Consider the following 24,275-nt stretch of genomic DNA (forward strand, 5'->3'; position numbering starts at 1 on the left):
GCTCTCCGATTGGCGGGAGGGCGCGCCTCCCTGCTATTGGGGAGCGGGGATTCGCTCTCCCCATCTCTCTCTCCCTCTGCCTCCGTCTGCGGTGAAGGTGACACTCTCCGTCTCCTCCAGGCAGCGGCGTTCGGGGGGTTCCAGCTTTCGTATTGTCCCGCAATGTCTCCCGGAGGGAAATCCGTGTTCACCAGCGTCCCGCAGGCCCCGCCCGTGGCTGTGTTCCAGCTCACGGCGGATTTCCGCGCCGATGGGGACCCGCGCAAGGTCAACCTGGGAGTGGGAGGTAAGAGAGCAGGGAGGGAGGAGGGAAGCACGCGTGGATGCGGCTCCTGGGCAGAATCGGGTGGTTGAACTTGGAGCGGGGGGTTCAAGGACCTAAATCTGATCCCAGGGAGCCCTGGGGAGACGGGAGCTGTCATTCTCTGCAGGCAGGGTGCCCATCACCGACCTGTCCTTTTTAAGAGGGGTCCTCCTGAGCCTTTGAGCAGCTGTGTGACAGACAGAAATCCGTCAGGTGATGGCGTCTCTAGAATGGCAGCTCCGTGCCAGGGAACCTTTGCACTTGTTGAATTTCTGCCTACCACCCATCTGTCAAAGAGGCACAGAAGAGCTCTGTCTGAAAAGAAATCGATGGGAGTCTGACAAGGATGCAAGAATCTGACAGTTGGGAGCAGCGATGAAAACAATTTGCTATTTGTATGAATGTTTCACAATCAGCTGATTCAGACATATTTTCTATACTTTCAAAATCCTGCATAAAGTCTAGACTCTAGAGAATCCAGCTCCTGCTGATCGTTGTTGTTTGATTCGTTTTGTTCCTTGCCTAATACCAAATGGTCTCTATGCGACTCTCAACAATTTAAAAATATGCAAAATTGTAAAGCAACATTGCAACAATATTATCAGCAGCACAAAACTGCAATGATTAAGTGCATAGCAACCATAAAACATCATAGGCCATCAAATGGTAAGAGCACTAGTGGAAGGGACCATTACTGAAAAAGCCCTTACGCTTTCAGTTGAACATGCATTGGTGTGTGTTTACAATTTTAACTACATTGATGATCTGAACTACTTGGGACCATCTGTGCAACCTCTGGAAAAATTCTTTACTTCTCTTGATGGCTTTCAGGCTTAGCAGGGAAAAATACGCGTCAGAATACTTTCCAATTCTGTAGATAAAAAATGGCTAACACTCAATGATCCCTGATCTGCCTTGCACACAGTTGAAATCCAAGGTGCTTCTAGACTATCACTATTTTCAAGAAAGATTTGATCACATATTGGCAAATTGAGATTGCACATTTATAGTTTGATTGGGAGGTTTTGTGCCACAAACATGCTCCCCCAAAATATTAGACTGCTTGCGATAAGGCGTGTGTTGGGGGAAAGCACTGGAAAGTGCAAAATAACACTGACTTTTGATGCAGTGTCAACTAATCTTGTCTTCTAATCTCCCTGCAACCAAATCCGGATAAATCAGGTTGTCTGGAAGCACCCCTAAAGATAATCACACTGGCAGGTTGTGGGGATGAGATGCTCTAGTCTCCTGCAATTTGCACCCTTTCTTATGTTCATGCCTTTGCCATTGGATTCATGAAGGAACACCTGAGAAAGTTCAGCAGGAAACTACATGTAATGATTGGGTTGTGGTTATAGGGTTCTGCACATATCATCTGTTTTGCTTAAATGGAAGATTTGTACGCTTTTATCTGCAGCAGACAGAAGAATGCTCTGTATCCTTAAATACTGTTTATACTTTATGGCATGTAATTTCTCACAGCCAAGTTCAGTTTACAGAAATTGTATTTGTACTTCATCTCACCTGCAGATCTTTGGCTGTACTGTTTATAAATATTAACATGGGGTTCTATGGTTGATCACAGCAGATCTGCAGAATACAAAAGGAGGGTGCCAAAATTGATGCTTTTGATAGGTGTTAAAGACCCATATGGACATGGGCACTGTTCTGCTGTTGATCTGAGAGAGCCATTCAGAAGAAGGTAGAGCTACCAGCAAAGGGGCTGTGTATTACAAGGATCGGTGCCTAAATGGGGGACTTCTACCAATGGGACTACTACTGGAAATGTTGAAGCAATATTGCTAATGAAGCTATGTATCCTGGTTTATAGTCAAAAGTCCAATAATGACAGATGGAAACAAATTGAAGCCGTGAAGAGAAAAACAAGAAAATGGGTCAGGCTGATTGTGGAGATAAAAGGAATTGTTGTCTCTTTCTTAATATAACGTTATCAGATCCAGGACTTTTTTTTTGATCTTTACCCTTTTTTAAATTGCACTGTCCCTCCTGCATTCATTTCCCCCTTTCTTCTTTCATCTCTATTCTGTGTCCTGTGACAATCTCGATGTATCCTTTATTTTGGGCTTGCTTCCCCAGTACTTTCTACAGTCGCTACTGATTGGCTTCCCTCAGGTAGGGGGCTGTGATGCTGCCTAGACTTTTGGCACCTGGTGTTCTTATGACTGGGCTACAGCTGTCAGGAGATCTGGGCCGGTGCCCATGTTCTGCTTGGGTGAACCACACGACCTTGAGCAAGTTAATGCCGGGGCCTTGCAGGAACTGGAAAAGGGACTCTGCCCTTAAGCAGCAGAGACCAGGCTGAGTGTAGTGTTTAGTTAGCTGCCAGTCCTGCAGTTTCTAAAGCATTACCCTTTGCTCACAAGTTGTAAAATCTATGGTTGCCTGGTTCCCCTTTGCCCCAAAGTCCCTGCACCTTCAGCAGGTGAATAGCTCAAAGCTTGACCCTCAGCAAACTAATTAGAAGCCAGCTTGCTAGTTCCTTCTTTGCCAGTATCCTCTGGAATACTTGTCGGTGGTTGTTTGTGGTCTCTCTTTCCTGTGCTCTGCAGCTCATGCTCAGGATTTGAAGTCTACTCTCTTTAATGGGCCATGCTAGCCCTTTTGCTGCCTTCAGGCATACTCTCCATGTTCTTGGCCTGAAGATCCCATTAAGCTCTCGACATACCTGAGCCTCCAAACTTGCTAGGTGCAGTGACCAAACTGTCATATTTGATAGCCTTTTCAATTGGAATAAAGTGCTTGGATTTGAATATGCAAGCAAAGGGGTTGTGGGAATGGTGCTGCATTGGAGACCTCCTGTGTGAGATAGGCATCCCTTTGCAAAAGGATAAAGTGAAAATTGGTAAGCGAGACTGGAAGGAGTAAGGGAGAGAAACCAGCTCTCTGCAGTAAGCCTTTTTGGTCCATCCTTTTATTTTGTACCATACCACTCTTCTGAGAAACTCAAGGCATGGCACATGTCTCTCCCAGACCCCTTCCATCTTCTCAACAACCCTGAGAGGTAGGGTTAGGCTAAGAGATGTGTGTCTGTATCTAGAACAATCCCTTCCCCTTCCACCTTGCAGCCTATCGCACAGATGAGGGGCAGCCATGGGTCCTGCCAGTGGTTCGGAAAGTGGAGCAGATGATTAACAAGGACCTCAGCTTGAACCACGAGTACCTACCCATCCTGGGCCTGCCAGAATTTCGTTCCAATTCCTCACGAATTGCCCTAGGAGACGACAGCCCAGCCATCAAGGAGAACAGGGTGAGCCTGAAGAGGAAACTCCTATTACGACCTTCATCCGTGCAAGTTAAGCCTTATTGAACACAGAAGAGCTTGATGGCATGGAAGAGTTAGGGTGGGAATAGATTGGCACTGGGGCGTATAATCTCTCTCTCTCTCTCTCTCTCTCTCTCTCTCTTGCTCACACACACATATGTAGAAACTGGGGTTCGATTGGAACAGACGAATTTGGGGACAAGTATAGTTAAATGAAGCTATTATAGGAAACTGCATTCTTGCTTATAGGATGCCCAGGCATCTTGCTGAAAAGAGCACCTGCCTTCTAATTATTGCTTTCTCTTTGTTCCAGGTGGGGGGTGTCCAGTCCTTGGGGGGCACAGGGGCTCTCCGTATTGGAGCAGAGTTCTTGAGACGCTGGTACAATGGAACCAACAACACTGCAACCCCTGTCTATATCTCTTCTCCTTCCTGGGGTGAGTACCAAGGCCTGGCTGGCACTTTTGGCATGGTTTGGGGTAGAGAGAGAGGGGGGGAGGGAGGGAGGGAGGGAGGGAGGGAAGGAAGGCTGGGCTCCCCATTGTTTGCAAGCCGCCTCAGTAGACACGCGTTGCACATACATGTTCTAGGAGTCTTGTGAAGCTTTAGACAGTGGCAATAGCACATCTTAGTAGGTTTCCCCAGGAACTTAAACTCACATAGGCCTTAAAATGAGGGTTGTTTATTGATACACACACATAGAATCAAAATATTCAGCACTTCTCTTATGGCAGTAGGGAAAGCCCAACTCTCTCTCTCCCCCCGCCCCCCTGACTTCTTTGGTTTAGAAGAATTGGCTAAATAATTATAACCATGACTAAACTAATACACACAATATAGAAGGAGAAGAAAGCACCCAGGGCACCAGAGAAGGAGGGGGAGGAATGGAGAAGGGGGAGGAATCAAGCAGTTTTGACAGAAATACAGTGCTGCTTGAAGCCTGCTAGTCTGTTTTCTGCCCCCTCGGCTCACATTGCAGACTAGGCCTGAGTCATGTGCAAGTGGATTAGGGAGGACCTGAGGGTGGCTTCTAAAACGCAGTGCCACTGCCAAGCCTTGCATGAAGGTAAGAAGTCAAAAACAGATCTAGAAAAGCAGTATTTTCCCACTCTCTCTAAACGTAGGAAGGGGGAGCAGATGTGGAGGCTACAATTTATAGGGTGAAGGACAGGATAGGTGAAATACTTTTCCTAGCCCTGGTGGGCAATTCTGAAGAAATAGATCTGGGGCATTTTTTTAAAGAATCCCTTCTAATCCTGAACAGCTTGAGCTTTGGCTGAAGGATGAATGCGTCTCTTCTTTTCCCCGCAGAGAACCACAATTCTGTTTTCACGGATGCTGGGTTCAAGGACATCCGAACCTATCGCTACTGGGATGCTGCAAAAAGGGGTCTGGACATCCAGGGATTCCTGGAGGACTTGGAGGTGAGCCAGATATCCTTATGGATTGGGTGTAACATAAGCTAGAAGGAAATCTGAATAGGGACTGTGTAGATGTTCTACGGGAGCAACATTTCTAGCCTATTGTAATATTGGATTTAACATCTGGCTAGCCAAACATTTGCTAGGATGGGCTGTGTCTCTTGACTGCAAGGCAGCACCGTCCAGGAATCCCATCTTCTCACTCAGTGGGATTCAGAGAGCTGTGAATGGATCTCCCTGTGTGGATCTGATGCTTTCCGTACCACATCTGTTCATGCTTCCTGAACAGTCATTTCAAACAGGGGGCCCTTTATAGAGCTGCAGCTGGAAGGGGAAATTTGGAGAGCTTAGAAACCTTGATGTGTGTGGAGTTCTTTGGATCACAGTCCACGCTAGTCTTGTAAAAATGTATGTGTGTCATTGTGGATGGCACTGTTCTATGTGAGGGTGCCTTGTCTTGTTAGAATCTATTTTATATACATAGAATAACAGAACTTTATAGACATATAATATATTCAACAATTCTTCACTATCTGATTGAAACCTGTATAGCTCCTAAGTCTTATCCATAATGCATATATATAGAACAGGTTAGTCGGTAGAGCATGAGACTCTTAATCTCAGGGTTGTGGGTTTGAGCCCCACGTTGGGCTAAAGAGTCCTGCACTGAAGGAGGTTGGACTAGATGACCCTTGTGGTCCCTTCCAATTCTACAATTCTGTGTTCATCTGGAACGCAGCATCTTCTATCTGGCTCTTTATTGTACAATCCCATCAGTGAGTATCAAACATAAATGGCTAGTGCCACTTGATGCTTAGGGTAATTTTTAATGTTTGATGTTTTGTCGTGTTTTTGCTATTCTGCTGGGAGCCACCCAGTGGCTGGGGCAACCCAGTCAGATGGGCAGCATACAAATAAATAATAATAATAATAATAGACTGGGGTTTTTTCTCTCTCTTTCTACCCAGAAAGCTCCGGAGTTCTCCATCTTCGTCATCCATGCTTGTGCTCATAACCCAACTGGCACAGACCCCACACAGGAGCAATGGAAACAAATTGCTGCCGTTATGAAGGTATTAGCAATTCTGCAACAAGGTACTCCCAGAGTCTGTGCCCAAAGCCATATTTCTGGACGTTTTTGAATTAATTTATTAGTACTGTTATATTTTTATCCTGCTCTCCTACCAGGAAGCTCAGCTAAATGGTATATAGTCCCCCCCCCCCCCCCAGTTTTAATTTTACAACCACCTTATGAGATTGGGGATACCAAGAGACAGTGATTGATTCAAGGCCACCCAGTGAGCTCTGCAGCTGAGAGGGGATTTGTACCTATATCTCTCCAGACTTACTGACACCCTGACCAGTAGACACCACCAGAAAACAACTTTTTAATTTTTAAAATAAATTTAAATAAGTTTCTTTATAGCCACAAATACACTAGGTTCCATACTGCTGAGTGAAGGAGTGTGTGGAACCAGTGGTTTTGGTTTTTTTCTGTGAAGTGTTTTAATACCTCACTTTAATCCTATTCCCAGGGCAGGTTAGAAAAAGAAGAAAACAATTAAAGTGTAAATGCAAAAATGAAAAGCTTGGGAAGCACCAAAAGGGCAATAAAGTAGGTGCTGAGGAAACCTCTCTGGGGGGGGAGAGAGTTGCATCACTGAGAGGGCCCGGTCTTTGGCAGCCATGTGCTTTCAGGGATGGCAGTTGAGGATGCCCTGAAGTAAGTGCCAAAGACCAATCTTCTCCTCTTAATTATTCATTCCTTGCAGCGCCGGTTCCTGTTCCCCTTCTTTGACTCTGCCTACCAAGGCTTTGCCTCAGGTTCTCTGGACAAAGATGCCTGGGCTGTCCGCTACTTCGTTTCTGAAGGCTTCGAACTCTTCTGTGCTCAGTCCTTCTCCAAAAACTTTGGCCTGTACAGTGCGTATATTCTTTTAACTTCCCTGCTTCTTGGATTTTGTTCTGCTCTAATGTTAAGCTGCTTTTTTATTTTGGCCTGTAAAAGAACAATTACTGCATTGTATGGTTTTGCTGTTTCATGCCACTATGGGAACCTGGTTTTTTGTTGTTTTTGTTTTTGAGAACTACAAGGTGGGATATAACTAAGTACAGATTCAAATAAAGGGTAGTAAGAATTTTCTTTTGCCCTGAGGGCTGTTGCACTGGGCCTAAGGCTTATGGCTTGACTTTCCTTTCTTTTCCCTCAGATGAGCGCGTGGGGAACCTGACTGTTGTTGCGAAGGATGCTGACAATGTGCAGCGCACCCTGTCTCAGATGGAAAAGATTGTCCGCACCACCTGGTCAAACCCCCCCTCGCAGGGCGCACGTATTGTGGCTACGACACTCACGACTCCAGAGCTTTTTGATGAGTGGTAAGGAACAGCAGGGGATGCGGGTGGCACTGTAGGTTAAACCACAGAGCCTAGGACTTGCCGATCAGAAGGTTGGCGGTTCGAATCCCCGTGACGGGGTGAGCTCCCATTGCCCTGTCTCTGCTCCTGCCAACCTAGCAGTTTGAAAGCACATCAAAGTGCAAGTAGATAAATAGGTACTGCTCTGGCGGGAAGGTAAACATCGTTTCCGTGCGCTGCTCTGGTTCACTAGAAGCGGCTTAGTCTTGCTGGCCACATGACCTGGAAGCTGTACACCGGCTCCCTCGGCCAATAAAGCGAGATGAGCGCGCAACCCCAGTCGGCCACGACTGGACCTAATGGTCAAGGGTCCCTTTACCCCTTTACCTAAGGAACAGCAAGAAGTGGAGGGGTTAAGTTGATCCCTGCCACGAAGGGATCATGGGCCCTGTTTACCGCTCAGCACTTCCCCATTCTTGCCATTTTAAAAAAACTGGTGCTGGACTGAACTAATGCTTTTCCCTTGTGACAGGAAAGGGAATGTGAAGACCATGGCAGATCGAGTCTTGCTGATGCGGGCAGAGCTCAGGTCTCGTCTCGAGAAGCTGCAGACACCAGGCACCTGGAATCACATCACGGAGCAGATCGGCATGTTTAGCTTCACTGGCCTCAATCGTGAGTACAGTTTTGGGCAGCGTAGAGAGCCTGGGCAGGGAGGAGGGGGTGTGGTACAGGGAATGAAGCAGCTTTCCTGACTTTGCTTGTGGCGATCTAGCAAAAAATGGTTCTGGCTTCAACAGTCCCTCCTTGCCCTCCACTGCAAGTCCAAGCAACCATCTTTACACAGCTCTCCACTATGAAGAGATCTACCTGTGCATTTCCTTTATCAGTCACTTCACAGGATCTCTTCACATTGCACCCACTTTCTGGTTGCTTACCAGCATCGTTTCCTGCTGTGCCCTTGGCTGCAGCTGGCAAACCTTAGTCAAGGCTGCTCTGGGTGCCTGATGAGATGCCTGACACAATTTCCCCTCTTGCTCTTTCTCCAGCTAAGCAAGTCCAATTCATGATCAAGGAGAAACACATCTACCTGATGGCCAGCGGCCGCATAAACATGTGTGGCCTGACCACGAAGAACCTGGATTACGTCGCCAGCTCCATCCACGAGGCCGTCACCACGATCCAGTAAATCGGTTGCATGTAACTTTCCCCCTACGTTTTGGGTTGTTTTAAAACCAACAGCAGCCTTTGGAAAGTGGGAGTTTTAGGCAAAGAAATAGAACACCTCTTGCCACTTTTCTGGTTAAATTTCTACCACTCTCTGAAGCTTCTACCAGCCCCCTCCCCACTGCCTCAGTGTGGGAGAACAGTACCCATTTCTTCCTTTGGCTAGAGAGAATGGAGTAGAAAAGTGGCTGTGGAGTGAGAAAGGGTTAAGCTGCCCCCCCCCAAGCATCCCTAAGTTTTTGAAAAACCCAAAACAGTGGAAGAAAGAAACACACAACTGCATGTAACATCTAGTTTGGCCCTATGAAACCAGAAAAACTGAATCCCTCCATACTGTAACACGTAGTTTGTCTGCTCCACCAACGGAGCTAATCTCCCATACCTCTTTGCTCAATATGGATTGAGAACAGCACTTTTGTCTGCATAGCTTCTTCCTGTCTGTTCAATGGCCCTCGGTTTGTGTGTGTGAGCAGGTGGCAGTGGGAATTTTCCTTCTTGGGGTCCACTTTGTACACTTGGTATTAACAGCACCTAACTCTGGAATCCAAGCACATGGCCTTGTCTGCATCTCCGTTTGCACTTTATGTAACCAACCCTCTCTGGCCCATGCCTGCTCCAGTGGAAGGGTTGGGCATTGTGGGATATGTACCAAAAACGACTGGTCTCCTTGTATGAGCTGCGCGGGTTACTTCAGGGAGCGAGGCTGGTGCTCCTTCCTTAGTTTCCAGCCTTGCACAAGCAAAGATTGTAATCTTAAGAACCACCTTTTCTGTCAGTACAACCAATAAAACATCTCTTCATGCCATACCTGTCTTTTGGCCAACTTGGGGCTGGGGTGGAGAAAGGAACAGAGCTCTTTGTTGTGTAGAAAACTGTGTGTGATCCTCGACCGCCATTGGAACAACCCATTACTATACCCAGGCAGCTATTCTTACTCTCCACTTGACCTGAAATGACCATTCCCTGCCTCAGTCTCTCCAGTTGTCAGGTTAAGAGGTGAGTCTCTTGTGGTAGCTCCGAAACGAGATACTCTGCCTGGAAACCTTGATGAATGGACTATCAGGAGTGTAGTTTGCTAGAAGGGAAGGGTGATGTTACTGCTGACGTAGTGGGTGAGGGTGATGCTCAGAGTCCACAAACTCCTGATCCTTGACTACAGCACCTGAAGCTGCTTTCTGCCATACAAACTGAGGCATGGGATGATCTGCAGAGAGCTGGTGCCGCTGCTGCCTTTGCTTCAGCAAAACTGAGTGAAGAGGCAGGCTTTGAGCCTTCAGACATGGAATGTGTGTGTTTGTGTGTGTGCAGCTCTCTGCTGCTCTAGAGGAGCACACTATTTTGCCCATTGTTACAAAAGTTCCTAAATTTGATCCTTCTACATTGGAAAATCTTTCAGCGGCTCTTTTTCAGTGGGAACAACGTAATGATCATATTTGCTTTTCCATCTTTGTATGGCTGCAACCATCCCTCTGTTCCTACCAAAGCCACACTTTTCTCCTTGTCCGCCAAGTTAGCCCCACTCTATACCAGAACTGGGTTTGAGTCCCACCTTGGGCAAAAGATTCCTGTATTGCAGGGGGTTGGACTAGATGGCCCCTCTGGTCCCTTCCAACTCTATAATTCTACAGTCCTACAAAATAATAGCTACAATAAAGGACATATTCCAGCTTGAGAAAACTAGAGGAGAGCAGAACATCTTGGTACCTTGACTGCAAAAGTTGGCATTAACCAAACTGAGTATGAAATGATGTAGGATGAGAATTTACCTGCACTCTAGGGGTGAAAAGCCTTTTCCTGCCTGAGAGCAGCACTCCCTTCTGGGCAATGGTGGGGATGGGTGGCACATGTCAGTGGTGGGCAAAGCCGAAGGTAAAAGCAAGCAGAGTAGCTAAGGTGAATCCTGCAGCAAGCAGGCTGCTCCCTTTTAACTGTTGCAATAGGCTACTTACACATACACACCCTCTAAGCAAGCAATAGGTATTATCAGAGTTGAGGAACACATTTCAGCTAGGCAAAAGGCACTGAAGGAGGGTACAAAGCAGGGCTGGTAAGAGATATGGCTGAGGACAGGGTGTGACCTGGGGAGAGTCCCAAAGACACAACTGGCCCCTGGGGTTGAGGTTCCCAATCCCTGTTGCAGTCAAAGTGTTGCCTTGCAAGGAGTTAATGGAACTGAGCATTCTAATGTATTGACCTAGAGATAAAGCAAAGGAAACTCTGGTATTCTTCAGAGCAGAAATTTAACAGATAGTGTACAAGCTTTAGAGGAAGACAAAGGGTGTCCCTTGGGATTATGATAAGCAAGGAGAAGTAGGGCAGTTATTTAAGAGAATGAAGCAATGCTTTCCTGGCTACAGCAAAGGCAGCACAGGCCTGTTTTCCATGCTTTTGCCCGAGACCTGGAGTTGGCATGAAAAGCCACTTCTCACTTGGAAACAAAAGGCTATAAGGAGGAGCTAGGGAATTGTCACCCCAGATGCCTGGACACAGGGGGGAAAAGGCAAATCGTTCCAAGCCTGTGTGATGCCAGCCACACTTCTTTGCCAGTAAAATAGTGCACTTACAAAACCTGCTTGAAAATGGCTCCTGCTAGACTCAGGTCTCTAGCTTGACCACTAAACATTAGGAATGTTAAGACCAGGGCTTTTGGTCCCCCCTCACACCAGAACCTTTAATGCATGTTTGCCCCTTTCTCAAAGACATACTCAAAAGCTACACGTGAAAGGGGTTGATTTAATGTAAAACAAGAACATTTTATTTCTCCCTGACAGACGCTTGATGTCAAAACATTTTTTTTCTCTGAACCTGGAGGACAAGATTGCTCAGTGTGCACAGGTGACAGGTGAGCAGTGCGCTGACCTGCCCTTTGGACTGCCAGCCCAAAGCCAGCTGGTGCTGGTTACAAACAGCAACGGGTCTGGAACAACAGATCTGGGATAATGACCAGACAGACATGAATACAAGAGGGAGCAGATGGTACGATGCTGTTGGCTGCACAAACATGCACTGGGGCCCCCTGTGCTGGACCATGCATAAGGAAGGGTGGGCACTTCCAGCAGGAAGGGGGATGGACCGTGTGGCACCCCCTCCCTCTGGGCATTACCCCATGAAAGTAAGATTTGAGATGGTGAGGACGTTGCCCTGCTAGGACGACCCACAGGGAGCCACACGCACCACCACTTCGCGGTCGCCTTCTCGTTTCCACCTCTTTTGCTGGGCCTTCCTTGCTCAGCTTTCTCCGCGTTTTGGCGCCACCTCTCAAGCTCAAAGGGCTGCCATCTGAACCACAAGCCCTGGAGGTGGGGGGTAGTTGATGTGAGACAGAGAAGCAGGTGCCATCACGCACACATGGATCTTGTCACAGTCGGCTGTCATGCTGCAGACCTGAGAGAGGAGGAAAAACAACAGCTTTTCAGCACAGTAAACTAGATGCAGGGAACCTCTTTGCCCCTGCCACGTTGTTTTGTGCAGCCCCCTGTATTTATGTGATAATTCAGGGCCATGCCCCCTACACACAGCACTTGGAAAAAAGCAGAAGGCCATTGTGCACAGAGCCAAGTGTGCCCTAAGCACATTCCTCTCAAGCGCCTGTTGGTTTTGAAGGAAAACATGGCCACTCCAAAAACAACATGGCGGTTTACAGGTTCTTGAGAATGATATAAAGGTCTGTAGAACTATGAAAGCTGGTGAATGGGAAGGACATTAAAAACCATCACCCAAGAACGACCTGGCAGGAACCCATGAGCTTGCGGAATGCTGATGGTAAAAAAGGTAAAGGGACCCCTGACCATTAGGTCCAGTCATGACCAACTCTGGGGTTGCGGCGCTCATCTCGCTTTATTGGCCGAGGGAGGCGGCGTACAGCTTCCGGGTCATGTGGCCAGCATGACTAAGCCGCTTCTGGCGAACCAGAGCAGCGCACGGAAACGCCGTTTACCTTCCTGCCGGAGCGGTACCTATTTATCTACTTGCACTTTGACGTGCTTTTGAACTGCTAGGTTGGCAGGAGCTGGGATGGAGCAACGGGAGCTCATCCCGTCACAGGGATTCGAACCACCGACCTTCTGATCGGCAAGTCCTAGGCTCTGTGGTTTAACCCACAGCGCCACCCACATCCCTGATTGTAGCTAGACCTAAAAAGGAGAGATTGGAGAAAGGAAATTTCTAAAGCGGTAAAGAAGGGTGAAGGCTAATCATCCCCAAATCACCTTTTAATGAGAGCACCTCAAGACACGGAATGTTCATGTGTGAACTGGGGATGGGACAGAAAAGAAATGGAGGAAAGGGGGGAATTATTCACTTGCTCAAAAACCTGACAGCTCATATGGAAGGGAAGGGGGAGGGAATGCCTTCACAACCTCCAGAACTGAGTGCCTCCCATAAAACAAAAACAGGTTCCCAAACTTATTTACCCCACAGACCACTACAAAATTGCTAAGGGTCTTGAAAAACCTGGTTTTTCTACTTGTTGCAGCAAGTGTAATATGATATGTTAGATGATGTACAATTTAAAACTGCATTTTCACTGCTTTTTTACGGTTTAAGAACGTACACAATAAAATTCAATATAAACAGTAAAAGCAGCAATGAAAAATCAATCAAAAGCAATAGGAATATTTAACGTGATAGATATGCCGTCTCCCATCTTCAACCACAATCTACAGATGTTGTGGACTACCTTATTGAAACTCGCAGACCACACTTTGGGAACTCCTGCTTTAAAGGACTCAGTTCTAGAGCTGGCAGCTACCTGAGCAATATAGCACAGCAGGGAGAAGGCTGACCAGTGATAATGGGAGCTCATATAAAATATAACCATTAAAATATAATAACTCCTCTTTCAGATATCTGGAGCCAGGAACAAGACAATTCCCCTTTAGGGGTTGGGGAAACACATTTTGTGCTTGATCCACTTATTCTTAATGTGATAGTATCAGAAAGCCAATTTCTCCCTCTCAAGAATACATGGAACCGGATGAACACTAACAGTGGTTTTCCACAGCACGGAACTGCACAATTAACACACTACTTTAAAACACTTCTTTAAAACATACTTCTTTAAAACGTACTTCTAAAAAACTTTAAAACTCCACGAAAGTACACATTCATGAAATGAGACATGCTATTTAAAAAAACACACACCACCGCACAATAGAGCTTCAGTACTGGGATTGCACAGCGAACGGGTGAAGGACCACTGAAGAAATAGAAAAATCCCATATACCAAGAAGTTAAGAGAATGGTATTTGTGTGTGTGTGTGCGCGCGCGCACATGCAGAGACTCGTGTGCCTAGCTCACAGCTGATGTACGCAGCTTCATGAGAGACCAGCAGTGCCAAGAACACAGCAACACGTGCCACTCACCTGTGGGCGGGGCAAGGCCATGTTGCCACTCATGTGATGAGAGGTGTGAAGTTGGAATTATCATCTGCACTCTTTTCGCTATCTGCTGACGGTTTTCTCCTCCTCCCACCTGCAATGCCAAGTAGTACACTGTTGCAGACCAGCGCCTAGCTTTAAATGGCAATGTTAATGGGAGGGTACAAGACCCTTCGAGCCTAACACATCAGGCATGACTTCACAGGCTCAGGGAATTTCAAGCAGATTGGTGGCTGGTGAATCTATACAGCCTCTGGGGAGCTTCCTCCCTAGGAGCTGAGTCCAACCATCCCTCCCCAGTGGTGAGCAGGTCTACACTCAAGTGGTCATAACTGCACAGCTGCGTCAACTGCCCCCCTCCCCCATTTACCCCCTCCAGGGCCTTTGATGTGACTTACTTAGGGTCCGGAGTAACTTTTTGCCCAGGGGCTCCTCTGGGCCACTTGGGGATATGCTCATCTCCATTTCTCTGTTTGAAGTTTCAGGTTCCAGCCTGAAAAGGCAGCCCTCGTTTTCTGTAAGGCAACAATATCCAAGATAAGGTACAACACGCTTCTCTCCCTGTTCCTGGCCCACGTAAATGCCACCGTGCTCCCAAGAAGAAGAAGAAGAGTTTGGATTTGATATCCCACCTTTCACTCGCTTTAAGGAGTCTCAAAGTGGCTAACATTCTCCTTTCCCTTCCTCCCCCACAACAAACACTCTGTGAGATGAGTGGGGCTGAGAGAGTTCAAAGAAGTGTGACTGGCCCAAGGTCACCCAGCAGCTGCATGTGGAGGAGCGGAGACGCGAACCCGGTTCCCCAGATTACGAGACTACCGCTCTTAACCACTACACCACACTGGCCCAACATACTTACTCTGCTGTGTGCCGGTCTCTAGGCAGCCTGCCACCTCCTCCTGGATGTGAGGGATTCCCTCCATGTGCAGGAACACAGAGTCTGTCGGGCTCTTAAGATGCAGGTCTGAGTGGCTAACTGCAGGATTCATAAGGAGAAACCACCACAGCAAGTGTGTCAGGACATGTGTACATTTTAAGTGTGGGATACAGGGTGGCAACAATTCAGTGAAGGATGACCAGGGATAAAGTCAAAGGTGGGCTGTTATCAGTTAATTTAGCTTCCTCCCATTTGGCTTGGTTTTAATTCACATTGAGCCTTTGCTCCAGGGCGGGCGCACAAGCAATTTACACATGCAAAATCTGTCAAAATCGGCAGCGAATGTGCTTCACCACGGTGTTCATTACTGTACACCATCACATGATCAGAACATGCCTCAAGCTGTACCTACTTCTCTCATGCAGGAGGATGGCAGGGTCGTCCTTGGGGGTCTGTGGAGTGCCTCTGACAGTGGGCGCCTTTGTGGAATCGGCATCATTGAAAACCTCCATGTCAGGAGTCTGGGGTGAGCTATCCATGTGGCTGGCAGCCAGCGCATTCTGGTACTGCTGCCGTGTGATCTGGGCATGGGAGAGAGGGACCCATATTTAGATGACTCGCTTATGTTCATCATCTCCAAAATCTACCTTGTATCTTCTGCTACAACCCACATCCACATCCCTTTGCAACTCAACTACTGGAGGTTCTTCCATTTTACTGCAACATCTCTTCCGCCTTCGCTATCTTTAAAACTGTGCCACCTTCATGCCCGGCTAGTGGCTTTCCCATTGGCACCTAGTAGGAAACAGGGTGTTGGGACTAGGCAGATCTTTGGTCTGGTCCAGCAGAATCCATCCTCAGGGAAAGACAGCTGTGCCTCAGCAACCAAAGGATTACAAGGATGCCCAAACCTGCCTCAAAACAAACGGTTCTACAGAAGCTCAGAGCCTTGCAAGTTCTGTGTGATGTGCTATTCGTCAACCCTCTCCCTTCCATTTTTCTTTATCAAACCTTGCTCTGCCTTTTCATTTCCGTCCACCTAATTCAAGACTGAAATCTCACCAGGCATCAGCTCTCTGTTCTGCACGCTGTCGATGCTACTTGACTGTTCAACTGATGAACAGCTTTCACATATAGTGGTACCTCGGGTTACATACACTTCAGGTTACAGACTCCGCTAACCCAGAAATAGTGCTTCAGGTTAAGAACTTTGCTTCAGGATGAGAACAGAAATTGGGCTCCAGCGGAGCAGCGCCAGCAGGAGGCCCCATTAGCTAAAGTGGTTCTTCAGGTTAAGAACAGTTTCAGGTTAAGAATGGACCTCTGGAATGAATTAAGTACTTAACCCGAGGTACCACTGTATACGGTAGCCTTGTACCACAAAATGCCCAAAGAAGCAGCAAGGAGTCTGCACTTGCTCCAGTTGCCCAGCCCAGCAGATACCTTGACAAACTGCACATCACAGAGGATGTGCACGGAGTAATCTGGCGTGTAGATATTGTTGCTGCTGCTGTAGAGCTGGGTACTGCTGCCTCCATAGTCATTGCGCTCTCGGATGGGGGACTCGCCCGAGCGGTTTAATCCACTGCAGCGGGATGGCGACTGGTTCACTAGAGACAAAGAGGAAGCAGTAAGCAAAACTATTATCCCTCACAGCGAAGAGGCAATGGCTAATGTGCAGGCTCTCGGGGAAGCATTTCTCAAGTCCCTCCTCCAGTCTGGCATGTAAATTTGGCCACAATCACCTCCAGCCATGAAATCCAGGGTAGGCTCAGCCCAAAACATTTTACAGGCGGAGGACAAAATGTACCCTCTCTGTTTCCATACAGCTGTCAACTAGGCTGACAGCCGAATCTTTAAATCGTGGTGATGTGAGCAGGGTCCTCTATTGGCCCTGAAGCAGCAGGCTTCATGAAGTACATGCAGATGGGAGTGGCTGGGCAACTTAGGAGGAACAGCTCTCCATTCCATTCTGCTACCCGAAGTAACTGCCTCACTTTGCCTAAGGATAGGGCTAGCCTGACCAGGGTAGCTTCTGGGGTTAATGTCACAGACTTGCTCAAGGATAAAGAATGCTGAGCAGGGATGGGGCATTGCAGATAACAAATACAACAGGCAGAAGGCTGGAGGGAGCAGCTTGCTTACTGAAGGATTTTGCCCCCACCCACCAACATCTGCTTTAAACCAACATCTGCTCTTTCAAAAAAGCCAACAGCACGCAAGCCCACACCATGCTTCTCAAGCTGATTTGCTGCAAGACTATGCAGAGAGGATATTAGCAAGAGGAAAATTTGAGGGATTATTCACATGATGTGGATTCAGGTCACCACTGTAGCTCTGCCTGCTTCAAAAATAAGCAGCTTGATGGGGAATAGAGCAAGAAGAGATTGAAGTAAAAACTGGAGAAACTGCGGGCTCTCTCTCGCTTGACAAGGAACAGAAATGGCTCAGGTTTTCCAAATGAGCCTGAGAGCATGTAGCAGTGTTGCTTCCTACAGAGTCACTGAATCAATGGCTTTTATGGATAACACAACCCTTTGCAGGTTTGAGTGGCACCTTTGTCTACAGCAGTTTGGGCAGCATTGAGCAGTTCTGAGAACAAGAAGTGGGTTGTTGATCTGCTTAATTTTTTCTCCTGGTAGAAATTTGGGCACCTCTGTGGAAGTTCTGCTTGACCCATCAACATGCTGAGGTGTGTGATCCCCACATGGTAAGAGAAGTGACTTTAACCAGGACTCCAGTCAGCCTGGAACAGGAGTCTGCTAGCACTGTTCAGGGGAGACCTTTTCCTACTCCATGCAGAAACCTTCCCTCCATATTGCTTTATGGTGCTCAAGGGCCTGGTTTAGGCATTGGTGATCAGTTGCCAAACTGAATGTATTAAGGGGGGAGGTTTCTGAAAGCTGAAAAGCAAGCATCCTCTCTCCTCTTCCACTCACTCCTCAGATTTCCTTGTGCAGTACAGGGAGGAGAGCTCACCATGAACGTCTCCCTTGTTTATGAACGGCAATGGAACCCACCTGAGAGGTGCCAGAGCTGAGCTCTGGCTGGAAAAAAGCAATGCCTACACCCTATTTAAGACTGTGTTTCTCCTGCCTATGAAGAGCACCAGCCTAAAACCTATTAACACAGCACCTATAGCATTGGAGTTTACTTCAATATCCTTTGTTACTATCATTTTCCTCTTCAACACTGCCACCACCACACTTTCCTGTTTTATTACTGACAAAGCTGGTTAACACTATATTCTTTCATTCTCTCCACTAGCTAAGATTCATATTTTTAGCTTCGTGTTTTATGCAGCGTTACCCCCACCCTGTCTTTTGACCATTCTGTCTTGCAACATTTCATGTCAAGTTCTCCACTTTTCTAATTCCCTTGATCTTAATCTTTCTTGTCTCTTTGATTTCCTTTCCTTTCCTTTCCTTTCCCTTCCCTTTCTTGCAAGCCATAGCACATCAAACACCTTGTAGGATACCTACCGCAGTAACAAGAGATTTGTGGCCCTTAATGAGTATTTATGGCAAGAGCTTTCAGAGACTAGAGTCCACATCATCAGATGCAGAAATGTCTCTAACAGTGACTTAAAAAAAACAACCTTACTGCTACCACAAAATTTCCATATAACACCTCCCCGCAATCCCAATTTCCTAATATTTTAACTGCTGTTTATGTAAGATTTACACAGGAAATGCATGTTTACCATTTTCACATGCAAACCTTGCTTTCCCCTTCTTCTTTGACCGGCACTTTCTTAGCTCATTTCCCCCATGTAAGAAGGTCCCTCTTAATTTGGGCACCATGCACGTTGCTTGAAATTCTATTCTATTCTATTGAAATGAGGAAGCATGCACAGTTCAGATGCAACAGTGAGACCACAGCCCATCTAGTAAAGAGGTATGCTCCTAGACCCTAATTTTGGAACTGGCCAATTGAGCGTATTCCTTGGAATCTCTAGAAACATATACAGCACATTTCTGCATATGCACACATTTGTATATGGATTTGTATGCACATATTCTGTATAAGCACACATGCATATTCATATGCAATATTTATTGTTTGCAGCTCCTCTATGTGTATGATAAATTATGGGAAAGTGGCTATCCCTGGTGTTTTATGTGCAGCCTTTGACGTAGATCACCGCTCAGCACAGGCAAATAGGTAACAGTTGTGGAGAAGCACAGCACATGCAAAAATATGAAGAGTGTTCATTTTTGCATGCATGCAGAATATATGCCGATATGTGGACTTAGAGGAAGGGCTCGCATTTAAGCACAGGATCATGAGGTTGCAGGATAGTGTAGTGTGTATTCTTCCATACTCCAATGTGCAGGGCTGGAAAAAGGATCAGCAGGCAGCAGCATGGGAACTCTTGCTGGGTGCTATATATACAGTTACCTGGGGAGCCAGCCAGAGATTCCCCTCTGCTGAAGGCGAAGGTACGAGACACGGACACAGGCACTAGACGGGGGGCCAGAATCAGGAGACAAAAACCAGGGGGCAGGGGAAGGAGCAAGGGAAAGGGTTTAGAAGGAACAGAAAAGAACTAGGCTGGATAGACAACAGAATTACAGCTCAGAAAGTTGCAAGGGGCTTACAGATACAGAGTGGAGCTGTCTTTCCTGCAGCTATTTATAAAGTGAACAGGTAGAAAGTTCTGGCAGGCAAACTGCCAGAACTAGATCAGGGCCTAAGTATCCATAGTATTGTAGGGTTATATTATGGAGAACCTTCTCCAGACTGTGACGGGGGGGTGGGGAGTATAACCAGAACAAGGTCCCTGAAAAGAGATTTCACTCCATATGCTACCAACATTATTTCACAGACACAATGCCTCACCTAGCATCATAATTAGGGCCCAGCCACACTTTTGTTTGCTCTGCAATTTCAAATCATAGGTGCTAGAGGGGTTTTGTTTGTTTGCTGAATCTGCAGATTGACATTTGTTCCAATTCTGGGTAAAGCTGGTGGGACCAGAAAAAGAAGCAACAACCCTCTTGGACCCATGATTTGAAATCATGGGACAAGTGGAAAAAGAGGTTTTAATAAATATGTCGTGAGCGTTTGTTGTAGAACCATGATGCAACTCCGCCAATCACCACTGGGTGGCACCAAATTATACATTATGGTATGAATTGTTTCTGGGCATTCAAAAGAGATTATGGACCCAAGGTTCGGGGCCGTAACTATTATTCCTACAGATTTTCCTTATTTGCATGGAGCATTACTGTCTTGAGGGAGAAGGTGGGTGTTCTGCATGTGAGCAAGGATATTTGTTATGCACACACAATGCATGCATACATGATCAAGTTACCACACATATTAAGTATGTGCAGGACCAGCTCCAGCTTTTTCTGAACCCAGAACAGGAGAGATGTGGGCAGGAGAGGCTTAGGGTTCCTCCGCTTCGTTGCCTCTTGATTGGCTGTAGAGGCAGAGGATGAAGAGATAGGAAGGTGGGATGAAGAGCTGGATGCGGCCGAGTTTAGGACCCTAGTAAATAATGGCCAGCCGAGTCTCTGTGTGCAGCTTGGGAAAACGAGGACTGCCTGTTCTGGGCTGGGAAGGGGGATGGTGACAAGGGGCAGGGGATGTGACAGGGAGGTGTGGTAGAAAGTCCAGTCTTCTATCCAGACTGGGTGTTTCAGGGGATGTCCCGCCTGAGCAGTCCCGCTCCACATTATCCACATCAGCAAAAGATTAGGTTGGGGAGAAAATACGTACACAAGAAAGACGACCCGGCCAAGCTGCTCATTTTGCGCACGTCGTTATCTGAAAATACAGGAGGCAGATGGAAGGTGAGTCTCAAGTCAGAGCTTTGTAGTACCAGCCCTACACAGTACAGGGAAGATACCCTTTCTCTGAAGGGTATGGATATCGATGTTCCGTTTCACCTAAGAGGAACAGATATGTGGATTGTTGTGTGTCACATGTCTGTTTACATTCCAGCACAGCCTGCTGGGAACTTTTGTGTATAGCTTTTGCTTAGTGCCTCCTGCTCTTAGATATGAAGGAGAGCAGACATGTTTTCTTTGTCTTGATCTATGCTGAATAAACTGCTTGTAAATATGCTTTACATATGCCTGTCTGCCCTTCCGTTGCGAAGTTAAGTACTCTGCTGATTAGAGCGTGCTCCAGCTTCTGAAGAGTTCTGAAGCTGCGGGTCGCTGATTTATGCTGTGCCAAGGACTGGAGATCGCCCGGCTACTGGCTGGAGCCAGCTGGGGGCCTGCAAACTGCCCCCGTTTCCTTGGACGCATCCCAACAATGGAAAGCCAGGGTGGTCATACCAGCTGCAGCCTGCCTGGACTGGCCGCAGATTGGCAGTCCCTGCTACAGCGATGCTTTTAGTGTATCTCACAACGTCTGCCAGCTTACAAGGATAAGAGAGCACCCCTGTCGCAGACACTGCTCCTTCTGACTTTCCATTAATGTTTCCCATACTGCAGTTCCAAAAATGTTATGGGGGGGACTTGTTCTTTCACATCTAGATGAGAAGCCATATAGACTGCTGCCAACTATGTGAACAGGAAGCTCAGCGGTCCAGAAGCTCAGTGACTTCCACTTTACCACTGACCATTTCCCTCTGGCAAGGCTGTTCAAACTGTACATGCTCAGGTGGCTGCAGCACAGAATTAAAGGGCAACAGAGAATTAGAGTTCATGAGTACCTGAAGTCAAAACATTGTACTTGGAAAAAGCGTTTAGGCCTTATGGAGAAGAGCCTTCAACGGTGTGGGCTTAGCGGCTCCAGAAAGCTCAGGGCAAGGCCCAGAAATGGGAAGGGGTGGGGGAACTGCCTTTCAGCAGCTGGCAGAGCAATGAACCTAAATTTCACCCTTGTACAGTAGGCTAGTTTCTGCACACATTCCTCCACCTCTCTCTACCCTCCATCTGGGCAAGCAAGAGGCATTATCAGAGTTCAAGGAAGTACCGCAGCCAAGCAGGGACCCTCTGGGGAAGAATCCTAACAGGCCAGATAGACAGGCTGGGAGGACTACAGCTGGCCCCCAGGCTTGTTTGGCACAGTTACCAAGCCTTCGCCATTACTTTTGCTCTACTTTCAGACCTTTGCATTCCCTCTTCCTTTGTTCGCTTTCTGCCCTATTACAATTTGCTAACTCTGCATTTCTGTGAAAAGCCAAACGCTGCCATCAGCAAAAGCCCCTTCCTTGGAGCTTCCCTCAACCCATTCTGTGGCTGGCTCTGGATTTTTACCTGAGCAGACAACAGCCATGATAGCTGGGACTCCGTAGTACGTGAAGGCTCCATTCTCAAAACGCAGGCCTTCCTTCCCCACTTCCACCTCCACCTTCCCCTGAAGAAGCATAAAACAATGGAAAGACAACTCAACCCTTGTCCTCACAATCTTTGGTCATTCATTAAAAAATAGAGAGGAAGGAAAACAAAGCCAGTGCATCTTAGCAAAACTGCTTTGAACCCAAACAAAGGCTGTTTACACAGATAAGTGTGGGTGTTCCTTCATAAAGGCAGAAAGCAGAAGGTGTGAGCCAAGGCTGTTGGGGCATCATTAGGAAAAAACACAGGGTAATGCGAGACACATAAAAGCTAGGAGTGAGGGCCCCTGGACAAACTGGGAGAGCCCATACCTGATAGGTTTGGAGTGACTGCCTGATAGGAGTCTGAAGCATCAACAGAAGGGACACAGAAAGAATGATTCCAAGGTTGGGGGTTAAGGATAAAAGCCAGCCTTGGGCAGGGAGAAAAGTATACTGGAGTATCTAGTGGTTGGCTGTCATAAGCCAAGCTCAAGCTAACAAGATATTTGTTTCCCCCCAATATTGGTAGCAAATTTAGAGCATCGTCAACTTTACTGCAAAAGAACTGAAATCCAACACCTTATTCCTTGATCTAGGCTGCAGCACTTTTAAAATCCAGCTGGGGAAGTAAGGCCTTGTAGATCCAAGGGTGGGTGTAGCTGTGCTATACTTAGCAGTCACTTCACCCTCCGGGACTACGGATTCTCAAGGAATGTTTGACCAACCTGTAGGATGAGCACGAAGTAGTCAACTGGCCGATTGCGCTGGAAGAGGTAATGTTCAGGGGCTCGCCTGTTCTTGTGGTCAAACTTCATCTCTTGGATGACGTTTGGGTGTTTGAGCAGCCGCAGCAGGATCTTCTCTGAGAGAAACGGGGGTTTGAAGGGCTCGACCTCTGCAAGGGAACAATGGGAATGGAAAGCATTTCCAGGTTAGTGAGATGGGGCTTTACACCTTCTATGACCTGCCAACAACAACCCAAAATGCTGACCAAGGGTGCCATGGAAACTCAGGAAGAGAGAGGGAATTCTCCAGTCCCTGCACCCATCAACTTCTCTGTCCAGATTAAAAAAAAGGGAGCTCAAATAATTTCCACTGTACCATAAAGCAGATCAGATCTTGAGCTGGGGAAGCTGAAGAGTATAGCTCTTTGAGGTATGCAGGCATCATGGCTGCTGACAGCACTGGCTCAAGGCAAGGACTGGACCCTCATCATTAAAGGTGCTTTGGAGGGGCTGGGTACCTGTGGCCATGAAGCGGTGGGTGGCCAGTAGCAGCTGCGGGGAGATCTTCACCTTCATCTCACTATCCGAAAGTCGGAAAATGGAGAAGTCATGAGGTTTCCGACCCCGGTGAGGGGCCCGTTCCTTCTTCCGATTGTCAGCTGAAAGTCAGGATAGCACAAACAGAGTTATGGCGCTGCTAATCTACAAATGGTGCCCTGTCTCCATCTCTTCTTCCCCTGAACCTGGAAGCAAAACAAAACTGATGATTTCTGGGACTCTAGATAAACAGCTGGAAGATTTCAAGTGTTTGCAACTCCTCTTCCCTTTCCTCAAATCTTTTATTTGTTGAGTACATGATGGGGTGGGGGGAAGTTCTGAAACTGGAACCTCCTGTCTGCAAACTCAAGAGTTCCAAAGACTGGTGACATTTGTGGATTTCTTGAGCCATCTTGATTATTTTTATATGGCAATGACCAGTAAAATGCAGCCCCACATTTGCCCTGCTCTGCACACTGAGGAGTTCCCACTACATAAGATGTTCCGTTCCAACGTTTCTTCTCTCAAGTGCAACACAGAGCGGTTATTTTATAATATCTGACAAGATGCACATCATGAAAGCACAGAAGTGCAGAAACTAGTTGTGGTGAGATGAAGACATTCTGTACAACCTCAGGAGCTATCTGTTAATTCCTCTGTGCCTCAGAGCTGAATCATGACATTGAAACAAAGTCTGAAGACATGGCTTCTTTGACCACCTACAGCTCTTTCCCAGTGTTTCATTACTTAAGCCCTTAGCAGACCACCCTTTAGCCAAACAGTTCTGATGCAGGAACATTGCCTCAGACCTTTGGGGGAAGCAGCAGCTCCACTTTCTGTCAAGCAGCAAGATCAGTAAGTCATAAAATCAGAGTGAGAAAATTA

General features: G+C 47.1%; 2 protein-coding genes across 3 annotated transcripts in view; one reads left to right on the forward strand and one right to left on the reverse strand.

The window, feature by feature from the left end:
• Positions 1–9,395, forward strand: GOT1 (glutamic-oxaloacetic transaminase 1). The gene is made up of 9 exons (XM_083443855.1): positions 1–286; positions 3,391–3,572; positions 3,901–4,024; positions 4,899–5,011; positions 5,977–6,081; positions 6,781–6,931; positions 7,219–7,384; positions 7,896–8,038; positions 8,413–9,395. Exons 1-9 carry the CDS (start codon positions 163–165, stop codon positions 8,550–8,552), a joined length of 1,248 nt encoding a protein of 415 aa, XP_083299981.1. The 5' UTR covers positions 1–162; the 3' UTR covers positions 8,553–9,395.
• Positions 9,225–24,275, reverse strand: part of CNNM1 (cyclin and CBS domain divalent metal cation transport mediator 1) — a 20,629-nt gene continuing 5,578 nt past the window's right edge. Inside the window, exons 3-13 of one of the 2 annotated variants that reach the window (XM_083443789.1) lie at positions 23,372–23,512; positions 22,854–23,023; positions 22,067–22,166; positions 20,574–20,621; positions 19,248–19,310; positions 16,290–16,456; positions 15,259–15,427; positions 14,829–14,945; positions 14,368–14,484; positions 13,955–14,063; positions 9,225–11,974 (exon numbers count right to left, since the gene is read on the reverse strand). In XM_083443789.1, coding sequence (XP_083299915.1) covers positions 13,984–14,063; positions 14,368–14,484; positions 14,829–14,945; positions 15,259–15,427; positions 16,290–16,456; positions 19,248–19,310; positions 20,574–20,621; positions 22,067–22,166; positions 22,854–23,023; positions 23,372–23,512 — 1,172 coding nt within the window. In that variant the 3' untranslated portion in view covers positions 9,225–11,974; positions 13,955–13,983. The remainder of the gene's footprint in view (positions 11,975–13,954; positions 14,064–14,367; positions 14,485–14,828; positions 14,946–15,258; positions 15,428–16,289; positions 16,457–19,247; positions 19,311–20,573; positions 20,622–22,066; positions 22,167–22,853; positions 23,024–23,371; positions 23,513–24,275) is intronic. The other variant, XM_083443790.1, reaches the window with a different exon arrangement.

The sequence above is a fragment of the Podarcis tiliguerta genome, assembly GCF_965153285.1.
Source record: "Podarcis tiliguerta genome assembly, chromosome: 5".
NCBI lineage: Eukaryota > Metazoa > Chordata > Lepidosauria > Squamata > Lacertidae > Podarcis > Podarcis tiliguerta.

What these genes read in the sequence shown, in the direction of transcription:
- GOT1 (XM_083443855.1), top strand. Translation starts at nt 163, where the DNA reads ATGTCTCCCGGAGGGAAATCCGTGTTCACCAGCGTCCCGCAGGCCCCG. An exon ending in TATCTCTTCTCCTTCCTGGG is followed by an intron (nt 4,025 to 4,898) that starts GTGAGTACCAAG and finishes TTTTCCCCGCAG; the next exon opens with AGAACCACAATTCTGTTTTC. An exon ending in CAAAAACTTTGGCCTGTACA is followed by an intron (nt 6,932 to 7,218) that starts GTGCGTATATTC and finishes CTTTTCCCTCAG; the next exon opens with ATGAGCGCGTGGGGAACCTG.